This window comes from Bos grunniens, chromosome 25 (assembly GCF_055505025.1).
Source record: "Bos grunniens cultivar Pamir isolate PY7600 chromosome 25, Bosgru_T2T1.0, whole genome shotgun sequence".
Taxonomy (NCBI): Eukaryota; Metazoa; Chordata; class Mammalia; order Artiodactyla; family Bovidae; genus Bos; species Bos grunniens.
In genome coordinates this window covers 39,076,571-39,090,444 of record NC_141189.1, presented here as the reverse complement: position 1 = coordinate 39,090,444, position 13,874 = coordinate 39,076,571, and the positions used below count along the sequence as shown (strand labels likewise).

At 48.5% G+C, this 13,874-nt stretch overlaps 1 protein-coding gene and 1 long non-coding RNA gene across 4 annotated transcripts in view; one reads left to right on the top strand and one right to left on the bottom strand.

Annotated features, from left to right (window-relative positions):
* LOC147345488 (uncharacterized) overlaps positions 1-5,785 on the top strand; it is a 19,015-nt gene extending 13,230 nt beyond the window's left edge. The window contains exons 2-4 of one of the 3 annotated variants that reach the window (XR_015154831.1): positions 5,281-5,371; positions 5,470-5,571; positions 5,664-5,785. This is a non-coding gene — a long non-coding RNA (uncharacterized LOC147345488). Of the gene's footprint in view, positions 1-2,968; positions 3,147-5,280; positions 5,372-5,469; positions 5,630-5,663 lie in introns of those variants that run through there. The other 2 variants (XR_015154832.1, XR_015154830.1) reach the window with 2 other exon arrangements.
* Positions 1,875-13,874, bottom strand: SEPTIN12 (septin 12). Its single transcript, XM_086375988.1, has 9 exons — positions 13,684-13,874; positions 11,124-11,249; positions 10,968-11,049; positions 10,106-10,243; positions 9,881-9,998; positions 9,685-9,780; positions 2,994-3,090; positions 2,268-2,319; positions 1,875-2,182 (listed from the first exon to the last, which is right to left on the bottom strand). Exons 1-9 carry the CDS (start codon positions 13,844-13,846, stop codon positions 1,969-1,971), a joined length of 1,086 nt encoding a protein of 361 aa, XP_086232114.1. The 5' UTR covers positions 13,847-13,874; the 3' UTR covers positions 1,875-1,968.

The window sequence follows — 13,874 nt, the reverse complement described above, 5'->3', positions numbered from 1 at the left end:
AGGCATCTGTGAGCAGGCTTGTCTTCATACACCCTGGGAGAGTAGGTTGGGGGTACTGTCCGTGTTTTCTGCAGGAGGAAGTGGAATCTAGGTTGTCAGGTGACTTGCTAAAGTCCCAAAGTCCTTCAGTTAAAAAGGGGCAGAAAAAAAAATAAATAAATAAAAAGGGGCAGAGCTGGACATGTCATTCACACTTGCTGGGCCTGGGGAATCCCGAGATGTGTCAGCTGAGGCCCCACTCCCACTCCGCCCTCACCCAGCTGATACAGGTCAGGAAATGCAGAAGAAATCTGTGTACAGTCATTACTGTTACTGGGCCCACAACTGAGTCTATGCCAGGCATGCACTGCAGCATCTCTGTGGGCATGGCAAGAGCTTCCAGAACTGGAGGGAAAGTTGTCAGCAGAGAACAAGACCACTGTCCCTGTGAAATGGAGCTGGATCCTGTGGTCCTTACCCTCCATGTCCTCTGCCCGCCTCTGTCCGTGGAAAACTTTAGTCAAAAAACAAGTTTAATCAGAGAAATGAGAAATGCAGAAACAAAGGAAAATGGTCAAAGGAGACCAAATAATAATGATGTAGTCATTAAGAATAGTCAAGGACCGTTCGTTCTTTCTCAAGAGCTATAGATAATATTCTGAGCCACATCCTGAGAGCTGTCTTGAAAAGTGAAGTCACTCAGTCAGGTCCGACTCTTTGCGACCCTGTGGGCTGTAGCCTACCAGGCATCTCCGTCCATGGGATTTTCCAGGCAAGAGTACTGGAGTGGATTGCCAAGCTGTCTTAGAGATACTGAAACACCAGGTGGAGAAGTTAACTACATGATGACCAGACTGCACCCACCACAGAAGCTGCCACAATTCTGAAAATTGGCCTCAAAGAAATGGGAACAAATGGACCCTGAAACTGAAGACTAACTTACCTAAAACAACCAAGATGATGCTGGTCAGACCACCAGTGACCAATCTGAAGATGACTGTCAGAGCTGACTGCTGGTTCTGCATGTAGCCCCGTCCATCTGTCTAGAAAAGCTCATGTCCCACTGGAGGCCAGTGGTGGGGGTGGGGCGGGGAGAGTCAGCCTTTGGACAGACATCCTCCCTCCCCCAGCCCCAGTTACTGGCATCTGAAATACAGCACACTTTCCTTTCCATCCACCTGGCTGGTATTGGCTTTTGAGCGGTGAGCAGCTGGACACACCTCTTCTTTCAGTAACACTTGGAATACCTACCCCCCACCCCAAGAAAGATTGCCCCGGTGATGAGGAGTGCTTCGACCAGGAGCTGGGACACCACTGATGCTCCCCAGGGTCACTTTCTGGTGCTCACCCCTGCCCGGGCCCTGGGGGAGCTCAGGTGTACCGTGAGGACTTTGGTGAAGTCCATTTCCTTTGCAGGGATCCATTTCCTTTGCAGGGATCCCGAGAGCCCTGGCAAGTGCTCACACATCCTATGGGGCACAGCCTCTTCCCTGGACTGGTGGTATGTGCTATCCCGCCACCTCTGAGAACTGTGTCTCCTAGGTGGTAGCCACATTCCCTGAGTCACTTCGTTTTATCTGCACAGCAGCACTGTAGTGTGGGGATAGTCTCATCCCCATTTCGTAGATGAGGAAACTGAGGCCCACCAGAGGAAGCAGCTTGCTCCAGGTCACATCTTATGACGCCTGTGCGGGAGGGAGGCATTGTGACCGAGGGCTGCGCCTGATCTGGACCTTGACCCCGGTTCTGGGCAGAAGAGGGGGCCAGTTGTCCAAGACAAGCCCTCGCAGGTCTTCAAGACTCCCGAGGGCCTGGGGTCTCACACTATTACTTTAGAAAGAACCATACTTTTATTGGAGGATAGCTCAAAGAAGTCATTTACAAAATGCCTCATGTTTTCAAAGCACAGCTTTTCATAAAAAGCAATGTCCACCTTTAATACATGCTCAAGTACACAGCTGCGTGTTGGGGGGGCCACCCAGCACTCATTTAGAAATCCTCGTCTGAGTTGTCCTCGGCCCACCGGCACATCTTCGCAGGCCCGGGACTGGCCCGGGTGCCTGTGGGGGCGGGGGGTGGGGCGGGGGCCAGGTTCACCCAGCCGGGCCCTTGGGGCAGTGCGTGGCTTTCTTTCAGTCTGATGATGCGGTAGTTCTCATAGTGGACATTGTGGGTGATGTCCTTCAGGTCTTGGAGGTGGGAGCTGGGAGATGGGCGGCAGATCAGTGGGGCGGGCTGTGGGCATCCCCCGGGGCCCCCACAGCCTCCCGGGTTCCCCACTGGCTCACCGGATGAGCAGGTCTCTCAGGAGGGGGAACTCACAGTGGGCCATGTTCTCCACTGCAAGACACGGCACCAAACCCTGAGTGTGGGCTGTATGCTGCACCCCCCACCCCCGGCCGCTGCTTGCCCCTCCCCACATTTCTCCCTGTGTTAACCCCCCTCCCATTCATTCATTCATTCATTGCTGTGTCCCCAGCCCTTGGTACAGGTGGCTCCTATAGACGGCTGTTGAGTCACAGGACTTCCCTCTGCTCCTTCAGGTGCCCCCCGACCCCACACGTTTCCTTCTCTGTGCACTCCCACCTGTCCTTGTCTGGCCACCTCTGTGGGCACAAGGACCTTGTCGGTCCCACTTTCACTGTATCCCTTCAGGAACTGCACGTAGTGCGCCCGGCACATAATAGGCCCACAATAAATTCTGGTGAATGAATAGGGTGCCTCCTGGGTGCCAGGTTTCAATGCAAAGTGGTGGTTCTTCCCCCTCCACCCACCCTGTGAGGCTGAGGATTTCATGATACCCATTTGATTGTGAGGAAACAGGGAGTTGGGTATCTTGCCCGGGGCCACCCAGAAGCACAAAGGAAATTGATCCCAGGTCTGCCTGTTTTCCAGCTCTGGGTTTAAACCCCTACCCGGCTCTCTGGTGGGTGTAAGGATGGCAAGGGCAAGAGGCTGAGCCTCACTTTTCAATCTGTTCTCCCTTGAGCCCTCCCTAGGGTCCCTGAACTGACCTTCAATGATGCCCCACTTCGTCTTCCGGCCCAGGACACACCTCCCGTTCACCATGTGCTCTCGGTCAGCCCCAACCACAGCGAAGGGGATCCGCTCCTGCAGGGAGGAGACAAGATGGGAGGGTTGGCCCCACTGGGGACGTGGAGAGAGAGGTATGAACCTTTAGGATTCTGCCCTTTGTGGGGACAGAAAGTGGCAAGAGGAGCAAGATGTCTGAAGTCGGAGGGCACAGACTCTGATCGGTGCTTCGGTTTCCTCATCTGTAAAATGGGAGACTCGATAGCACTGATGCAGGGCTCTGAATATTTGGGAAGGGCTTAGCATGATGAAAGGCTTAGCAGGACAAGTCTTGGAAACCAAGCGTTACTCAGAGTACATTAGTGATGTCAATTCCATTCATGTCCTATCTCTTACCTGTGAAACAGGAAAAGCAATCACCTTTAACCATTTTTATAAGGCTAAAAGAGACAATTTTGCACTATAATTTGAGGATGCATACACCCCTATGTTCATGACAGCACTGTTTACAATAGCCAAGACATGGAACCAGCATAACACCCTTTGACAGATGAATGGATAAAGACGATGTGGGGTGTGTACACACACACACACACACACACACGCACAATGGAATATCACTCAGGCATAAAAAGAATGAAGCAATGCCATATCATACTAAATGAAGTAAGTCGGAAAGAGAAAGACAAATACCATGTGATATTACTTATATGTGGAATCCAAAATATGACACAAATGAATCTACCTAGGAAACAGACTCACAGACGTGGAGCACAGAGCTGTGGTTACCAAGGGGAAGGAGGGTCGGGGAGGGGGGGTTGGGAGTTTGGATTAGCAGATGCAAACTATTATATATAGAATGGATAAAAACAAGGTCCTACTGTATACCACAGGGAACTGTATTCAATATCCTGTAACCATAATGGAAAATTATATATGTAACTGAATCATTTTACTGTAAGCCAGAAATTAACACAACACTGTAAATAAACGATACTTCAATAAAAGAAATTTGAAAGAGAGAACATTGTAAGCCAGGGGCTAGCAACCTATGGCTCCTGGACCAAAGCAGTCAAATTCATGGGCATACAGCCCTGGCCATTCATTTACTCTTGTCTATTTTGCTTTCATACTACTTTGGGAGAGCTGAGTAATTGCAGCAAAGTCTAAAATACCATTGTCTGGCCCTTCACCAAAAAAAAAAAAAGATTTGCTAAGCCCTTTTGTAAATTCCAGTTTCTTGCTTGTTCATGGCTAGAAAGTGAAAGTCGCTCAGTCATGTCCGACTCTTTGCAATCCCATGGACTATACAGTCCATGGAATTCTCCAGGCCAGAATACTGGAGTGGGTAGCCTTTCCCTTCTCCAGGGGATCTTCCCAACCCAGGGATCAAACTCAGGTCTCCTATATTGTGGGCGGATTCTTAACCAGCTGAGCCACAAGGGAAGCCCAAGAATACTGGAGTGGGTAGCCTATCCCTTCTCCAGTGGATCTTTCCAATCCAGGAATCGAACCAGGGTCTCCTGCATTGCAGGTAGATTCTTTACCAACTGAGCTACTAGGGAAGCCCATTCGTGGCTGCAAGTGGAGATTAGGCTTTCAAGTGCAGCATGGGGGTTTGTTTTTATTTTTAAGAATTAGGCTGTGATGGGGAATAAATTGATGCTAATAATAACTGCCAGGAGCCAGCACGGGAGTTCCTACCCATGACAAGGTCATGCAGGAGAGCCCTGATGGGCAAGGCGAGTCAGGGCTCGAGAGGCTCCCTGGACCTGCCCGAGCATCTACCCCAAAACCAGAATCTGTCTGTTTTACTATTTTATGACTTTTACCAACTCCTCTGACATTAACTGGGGGTTATCCCCAACCACCTTTCTCTGTAAGAAAATCAACTTAAAACTCTAGTTAATAAGTCTCCTGGGCATAATAGGAGTGTTTCAATTCAAACCCCTCTGAAGACTTTCTAGCTTGCCTGACAGGTTTGTTCGGACTCCTGCAGCTACGCATGTGATTGCTCACAGCCTCCCAACCACGAGAGGCACGGGAAGCTTAAGATATTCTAACAATGCAGAGCTTCTCAGAGAGTTAAAATTGTTAGAACTAGTAGAGGATTTCTTTGTTGAGCTAATGCTTGCTGCCAAGTGTCCATATCCCTTACCTACTGTGTCCCTGGGAGTGTATTGATTAATATAGTTGGTATAGAAATGTAAGTAGTAGCTTTAATGTTTGTAACCTTGGACCCTTGAGTTAATTCTTTTCTTGTTATAGCCCACCACGATTTTGCCCTATAGGAATGCAGCTTTATCTAATGCTTTCAGAGGGTGGCGCCTGACTTTAGAATAATCACCTTCAGAGAAAAGTAAGTTTTCTGAAGAAAGGGTCATAAAATGTTAACAGTCCTCCTGGCCAGAAGTTGATGTAAATCACCTAAAGCTTTTGCATATGATATGTTTGCAGAAAGAAAGCCTGGCTTCGATAAGGATCAAGGACTGCTGACCTTGCATGACTCTACCTGCCCCCCAACCCAACCACCCCATTATCCTCTATGCACAACTTAAGGTATAAAAACTACTTTGGAAAATAAAGTGTGGGCCATGCTCATCAAGCTTGGTCTCCCCATGTTGTTCTTTCTCTTTCCTTTTCCTTTTCAGGCTGATTCCCTGGAGCGCAGGGGCCCTCTGCGTTCACTTTCCTGCCTGGGCTTCTAAGACCCACTCGAGAAGGTGCCTAAGGCTGGGCACCTTCAGCTATTCAAGAGGGCACCTGCAGCCTCCGTGAACAGAGCAAGTCCTGTGCTGGGGCTTTATTGGCTTTCTGCGTAAACCAAGGAATATCAGCCTCTTTCCTCTCCTCTATCTTCTTAACTGCAAAATTCTTTCCTTATCTCTTTCTCTATTTCTCTCAGTTGCTGATGCCGTCCCCCCGAGGGAATCCCTGGATCCAACTGGGGCTGGACCCTGGCAAATAGCTATATGTTGGGCACTTCCCTGGTGGTCCAGGGGCTGAGATTCCGAGCTCTCAATGCAGGGGACCGGATTTGATGCCTGGCTGGGGAATTAGATCCCACATGCCCCAATTAGGAGTTCCTGTGAGGCATCTAAGACCCAGTATTATTAAATAAATATTAAAAAAATAGCTATCTGTTGCACACTTATTAGGCACCAGCCAGTATTTGACCCTCAACAGATGTTATATGTCTGGATGATTTATTGAGAGGTTAATTTGAAAAACTTTTCTTTATTCCCCCAGCTCTAATCCAGTTGTGACCAGGCTGCTGTCTTTGCTGGCCTTGGGACAGAAAGCAGAAGGTCAAAGCTCTTTGGATCTTTCACAGGAAATACTGTTCACTGCTCCAGTGGGGAGCGGAAAGAGAGACTGTGTGGAGGAACTGGGGGCCAGACAGGAAGCAAGGCTTCCATGTACAGATGTGCATTTTGTGCACTGCACAAAGGCAACCCTCCACGAGGCTGTGTAGGGCTGAATCCCATGCACGTTCCTGTCTGTGGAGGCTGCTACTGCTTTTTTCTAATCTGAGCAAAAGTGCTGTGTACGTTAGCGGGGTCCCTAGGGAAGGCAGTGGAGGCCAGGTGTCTATGGACGAAGAATCCCAGGCCTCACCCAGGTGCTTTTTAGGAACAAGACAGACTGACTTTGAATGTACCACAAGGACAGGGAGACTGGGGCTTGGACGTGGAATTCAGTTGCTTCAGGGAAAATGAAGATATGAGTTATTTCCTTCCTTCCATCCTTTTCTCTCTCTCTCTCTCTCTTTCTTTCTATAACTTTATTGAGATATAATTTACACACTATAACATTCTTCCCTTTAGAGGTTCAGTTCAGTATACTCACAAGATTGTGCAACCGTCACCACAATCTAACTCCAGGGCGCTTTCTTCACCCCAAATGAAAGCCGGAACCATTTAGCAGTCACTCCCCATCTCACCGTAAACCTCCCAGCCCCTGGAAACCACAAATCTATTTTCTTTCTTTCTTTTTTTTTTTTTTTTAGAAATTATTGCTTTATTTGAGAAACTTACTTCCAGATTACTTTTATGTATTTTAAAAAGTCATAAAGAGCATCCAAGAAAAAAACATATACAGTTTCCATAGGAATAAGGACCAAAAAATGGGGTTGACGACTGCCCCAAATGATATTTCCTAAAGGAAAAAAATGTAATATTTAACTTCTTTTTTTTTTGAGGCTGGGTAAGTGAACTACACACATCATAAATAAAATTTTCTTACTTTACAAGGAGGAAGGACTCTGATCTTGTTTTTGATGCATATTAAATACAAAAATCCATTGTTCTGATCAAGATGAGGGAAAAAACATCATTCTTCAAAATTTCAGCTCATGCAATGAAATCCAAAGGTCTGTTGAATCCACCTTTTCGGTTCATGTACTGCCTATACTTTCTCTTCTGAGATACATTTATGGCATAGGCATTTACAGAGCCATCCACCTTTTTCCCTTTTGTGGAGTCAAAGGAGGCAAATCCCATTAACTTCATCATTTCTATTTCTTCCTCTGTTTTGCCCTCTAAGTCTTCCTCAGTTATCTGACGTTCTTTGCTTTTTGTTGCTTTTTGTTTCTTTCTTTTCCTCATCTCTTCTTTCTTTCAGTCGAGAAGGGGAAGGAGATGTGGATCTATGTCGTCTTGGGGACCTGGAACAACTTCTGTGTGGGGACCAGGAACGGCTTCTCCGATCTTGCTCCTGGGACCGGGACCTTTCTTGGCGCCTGCATTCTCTTTCCCGGGATGTGGACCGGGACCGCCTACGCTCCCTCCGTGGGAAGCGGCTGCGACTGTGACCCATTTGGAATCCTTCGCCAGTACAAGTCCCACAAATCTATTTTCTATCTCTGTAGATTTGCCCATCCTGGACATTTCATGTAACAGAATCATATAACACATAGCGTTTGTGTCTGACTTTAACATCACGTTTTCAAGGTTTATCCACATGGTAGAATCTGTCAGAACTTTATTCCGTTTGGTGGCTGAGGAATAGTCCCTTGTATGGATAGACCACATTTGTCTGTCCATTCACAAGTTAATGGACATTTAGATTGTCTCCACTTTTTGTTACAGATCATTCTAAATGTTCTGTTATGTGAACATTTGTGTATGAGTTTTTATACCAAAATAGGTTTTCATTTACTTATTTTTTTCTTTTTGGTCTTAAAATGCCATGAGATTTCCATTTCTTTTGCGAGTGGAATTGTTGGGCCATATCATAACAGTGTTTAACCTTTGAAGAACTGCCAGACCATTTTCCGAAGTGGCTGCACCGTTTGACATTCCCACAAGCAGTGTGTGAAAGTTCTGGTCTCTCCACACCCTCACTAGCACTTGTCATTATCTTTTTCTTTTGCCATGCCTTGTGGGATCTTAGTTCCCTGACCAGGGGTTGAACCCATGCCCCCTGCACCGGAAGCATGAGTCTTAACCAATGGATGGCGGGGGAGGTCTCTGTCCATTTTGACTTCTCTTGTGGCACACAGGCTCTAGGGTCAGCAGGCTTCGGTAATTGTGGTACTTGGGCTCTGTAGTTGCGGCTCCTGGGCTCTAAGTGAAGACTCGGTAGTTGTGGCACATGGGCTTGCTCCGTGGTATGTGGGATCTTCCCAGACCAGGGATTGAACCCGAGTCTCCTGCACTGGTAGGCAGATTCTTTACCCCTGAGCCACCAGGGAAGCTCCTTGTCCATTTTTAAATTGAGCTATTTGTCTTTTATTGTTGGCTTGTCAGAGTTCTTTTTTTGGGTAACTTATTTTTGCCCTGGGTCTTTGTTGCCCTGGGTCTTTGTTGCTTGGTGCCAGCTTTCTCTAGTTGGGGCGAGCAGGGGCTACTCTCTCGTTGTGGTGCACGGGCTTCCGATTGCTGTGGCTTCTCTTGTTGCAGAGCACAGGCTCTGGGACATGCAGGCTTCAGTGGTTGTGGCTCATGGGCTCAACGTCTGTGACTCATGGGCTCTAGAGCGTGGGCCCAGTACTTGTGGTGCATGGGCTTAGTCACCCCAGGGGTGGGGTGGGGCATGTGGAATCTTCCCAGACCAGGGATCAAACCCATGTCCCCTGCATTGCAAGGCAGATTCTCAACCACTGAACCACCAGGGAAGTCCCACCTGTCTTTTATTGTTGATCTGTAACAGTTCTTTTTATATTCAAGATACACGTCCCTTATCAAATATATCATTTGAACACATTTTCTTCCATTCTGGGTGTTGTTGATATGACCAATTTCTTGCTCACCTTGTTTGCGAGTGGAGATTTGTGTCTGCCAGAAATCTATGACCTTTCCCCAAGTTGCAGAGAGACAAATCTTCAGATGGAAAGAATGAATGGGGAGAGGGAGAGGGTGGGATGATTTGGGAGAATGGCATTGAAATACGTATAATATCATATAGGGAACGAGTCGCTAGTCCAGGTTCAATGCATGATACTGGATGCTTGGGGCTGGTGCACTGGGACGACCCAGACGGATGGTATGGGGAGGGAGGAGGGAGGAGGGTTCAGGATGGGAAACACATGTATACCTGTGGTGGATTCATTTCGATATTTGTCAAAACCAATACAATATTGTAAAGTATAAAAGAAAAAAAAAGAATGAATGGACAGTGCATCACCCAGACACAGTCCCACCAGCCTCCCCATCTCAGATGGCCTCCTACCCGGATCTTGCTGTTGAGGATCTTGTCATTGACGTCCTCATCAAAGGACTTCTGAGGGTACACCTCGATGCTGTGAGTCTTCAGGTCATCCTGGATCTGCGGACCACACACAGGTGACCTCAGCCCACTCTAAGGTGAACTCTGCCCCCTCCACACCCCCACCGACCCCAAACTCATTCCCAGGTGCCCAGATCACCCTGTGCCTGAAGGCCTCTCGCTCCTCAATGGTCAGGCTGTCGGCCCGGGCTATCACGGGCACCACGTTCACAGCCCGGCAGAGCCGCTGCAGGAACTCAAGATCCAGGGGCCTCAGGCTGCTCAGGTGGGGCAGCGATGGTGGTGAGGGCACGATGAGCGGGTGCCAGCCCACAGCCCATGCCAGGGTCCCTTCCTCCTCCGCCCGCTGGCTCAGCCACCTCACCAGTGCCCAGTGGGCGGCACAAAGTATATGCAGCAGTGCACTCGCGTGTCGGGGATGTGTCGCTGGCGGGTGATGAGGATCTCCTCTTGCAGGTACCGCTCGTACTGCTCATTGATGTAGCCCAGGATGGGGTCCCAGCTGGGGCGGGAGATGGCCCAGCCTCAGAAACTTGCCGGGAGTCCCCACCACCACCCCCCAGGTCCTCTGGGTGTTCTGCCCTTGCAGGGCTTCCCTGTACAGATGTGCAGTTTGCGCACTGCACAAAGGCAACCCGCCATGAGGCTATGTAGGGATGAATCCCATGCAGGCTCCTGTCTGTGAAGGATGCTACTGCCTTTTTCTAATTCAAGCAAAAGAGCTGTGTAGGTTAGCGGGGTCCCTTGGGGAAGGGGTGGAGGCCAGGTGTCTATGGATGAAGAATCCCAGGCCTCACCCAGGTGCTTCTTTGAGTGTGTTTCGTCTCCTTGAGAGCCTAAAACAACTCTGGACAGGGGATGTCGTCATCCCCAAGTTACAAAAAAGGAAGCCGAGGCTCAGAGAGCATCTGCAGCCTGGCCCAGGTTGTACACCCGGCAAGTAGTTTAACCCAGGGGTCCTGATTCTGGAGTGTGGGCTTCTATTGCCTTGCCATACTCATCAGCGATGCCTTCATCAGCAAGCTAAGAGCAAGCTAAGACCTTTACATACTTGACTCCCTATGATCCTGGGAGGAGGGCTGCACACACCCATTGTACAGGTGAATAAACTGAGCCTCAAAGCTGCCACATCCAGGTGGCTCCAGGCCTGATGTTTCCTGGAGACTGGAGGGGCAGGGGCAGGGGCAGCCAGGGCTTGGCCCTCCCTTCCTCCCCTGAGGACTTACCACTTGTCATTGTTGATTTGGTCCCCAAAGCCAGGTGTGTCGGTCACGGTCAGCTTAAGCTTCACGCCATTCTCCTCGATGACTGTGGGGAAGAGTGGAGAGGAAGAGTGGGCCTGGGTGGGTAGGGTGGGGGTGGGGTGACGGGGGCTCACTCACCATGAGTCACAGAGTGCAGCTGCAGCGTCTGGGGCATGGGCACCCTCAGACCCGGCATCGTGGACTTCCATATCTTGGACTTGAAGAGCGTGTTCACCATGGTGGACTTTCCCAGCCCGCTCTGTCCTGCGAGTAACCACAGGGCAGCAACAATGGCAGAAGAGCTAGGCATGTTTCTGAAACTCTCAAATAAACTCTTTCAGAAAGTCAACCATTTTTTAAGTATAACATAAACACAGAAAAGCATGTATTATCCAGTCTCCAGCTCAATGCCTTCCCCATTTTTTATTGAGGCAGAAATAAATTAAAACATCATTTTAAAATAAAATATAAGATTATATAAAATATGAATAAATAAAAATTATTTTACACATATAATAAGAATTAACATTAACCACTGAAAGTGTACAGTTCAGGGGCATTGAGTGCATTCACAGTGCTGTTCAAATGCCATCTCTCTCTAGCACCAAAACATTTTCATCAACCCAACAAAAACTCTACATTCATTAGTCACACACTCCCCAGTCACTAATCTGCTTTCTATTCATGGATTTGCCTATTGTGTACATACTTCTTTTTTTCCCTTTTTCTTGTGGACATGCTGTGCAGCTTGTGGGATATTATTTCCCTAACAAGGGCTCGAACCCAGGCCCTCGTCACTGAAACCGCAGAGTCCTAACCACAGGCCCTGCAGGGAATTCCCTGGATGCTTCATAGAAATGGGATCATGCAATACTTGTCCTTTTGTATCTGGTTGCTCCCACTCAGCATCATCCACACTGTAGCATGCACCATGACCTCATACTTTTTCATGGCTGAGTAATACTCCACCTGATGGGTAGACCACACTGTGTTTATCCATTCCTCTGCGGATGTGCAGGTCAGTGCCTTTTTACAAATGAAACAACTGACAGATGCAGCACCAGGTGAAGAGACAGAGCACGTGGTTCTACCCAAGACCACTCCAGTCACATCTTTGTTAACAGCCACTCTCCTGACTTGCACCATCAAGGAGCAGCTCTGCCCACCCACCCTCTACTTGGGAATCACACAGCACGTGCTCTTTCGTCTCTGGCTTCTCTTGGTGAGATTCCCTCATGCTGAATATTCCCTGACTATTCATTGGAAGGACTGATGCTGAAGCTCCAATACTTTGGCCACCTGATGCAAAGAGCCAGCTTGTTGGAAAAGACCCTGATGCTGGGAAAGATTGAGGGCAGGAGGAGAAGGGAATGACAGAGGATGACATGGTTGGATGGCAGCACCGACTCAATGGACACGAGTGTGAGCAAACTCTGGGAGGTAGTGAAGGACAGGGAAGCGAGGCGTCCTGCAGTCCATGGGGTCGCAAAGAGTCCAACATGACTGAGTGACTGAAAAACGACAATCTCCGTGCTGTCTGTACTTGTAGATGGTCCATTCTCCCTGCTGTGCTGGCTTCTCAATTCCACGGACCTTGTCCCGCAGTAGGAAACATCCTACATCACAGGGCAGGATGCACGTTTGTATCTACAGCTGAAATTGCCCTTTGGGCTTCGATATTCAGAGTGGGAGCCACCCTTGGCTATTGTTACCGGCAATACGGTCACGCGCCAATCTGTACCAAGATGCACTGTCAGTGTACAGGAATAAACCATATTTTGCAAACTTGATATGATAACAAGAATGCAAACAATCTCGTGGATAATGTTTTCTATGTATTATATGTCAAGATGATAGTATTTTTGGAACGTATTGGGTTAAGTAAAAAAGATGATTAAAATCAATCTCTCTCGTTTCTCTTTTTTTAAAGGAAGCTACTAGGAAATTTAAAATTATGGATGTGACTCTCATGACATTTCTATTGGGTGCCCCCTCCTTAGAATAATACGCTTAGTTGGTGCTATATATCTGACATTTCGTGTTCCATTGCATCCAGTTTATTTTGTGAGAAGTGTAGTTTTCTTTTTTTAACTGATGTCTTTTTTTTTTTTAAATATTGATTTACTTTTTTGGCTGCACTGTGTGGCAACTGGGATCTTAGTTCCCCAACCAGGAATGGAACGTGGGCCCCTTGCATTGGGAGCTTGGAGTCTTAACCACTGGGCCACCAGGGAAGTCAGAGAAGTGTAGCTTTTGACCGACCAAATTTTGCATGTATAAAAATGCAATTCCAGGTCAGGTGACCCATGGGGAGCCTCCTAGATGGCAGGCACTATGCTAAACCCCATGAGGAAACTGAGGCAGCGAGGGGTCAGGGGCCCAGGTCACACACTGGTGGGCATTAAATCCTGGGACCAGCATCTAAGTCTGGGTGTCCCCACTTCCTGCCACACAGCCTCCTCTTTTCATGTTCTGATCTTTTCATGTTCTGATTGGGTTTAGTCAGGGCTTCTTGGGTGATTTTTGTCTTTTCATGACTCAGCATTTCCTACTTCTCTACCTACCACACCCCTTTGTGGTACAACTGTCAGGACCACTTTACAGATGGGGAGACTGAGGCTCCGAGAGGTGACACGTCCAGGCCCACAGGGTGGTGTCCGTGGCTCAGTCCTCCTGTGAGCCCCGACCCCTCACTCACCCACCACCATGATGTTGAACTCAAACCCCATCTTCATGGCCTTGATCTTGAGTTGGTCCAGCACAGCCTCGATGCCCACATAACCAAGCCTCTCGCAGGAGAGGGTCCTTGGGCTGGAGGCCCGTGATGAACTGGGTGAGGGGGAGTGCCTCAAGGGGTCCATGGGGCCAAGGAACAACGATGCCTGTCAT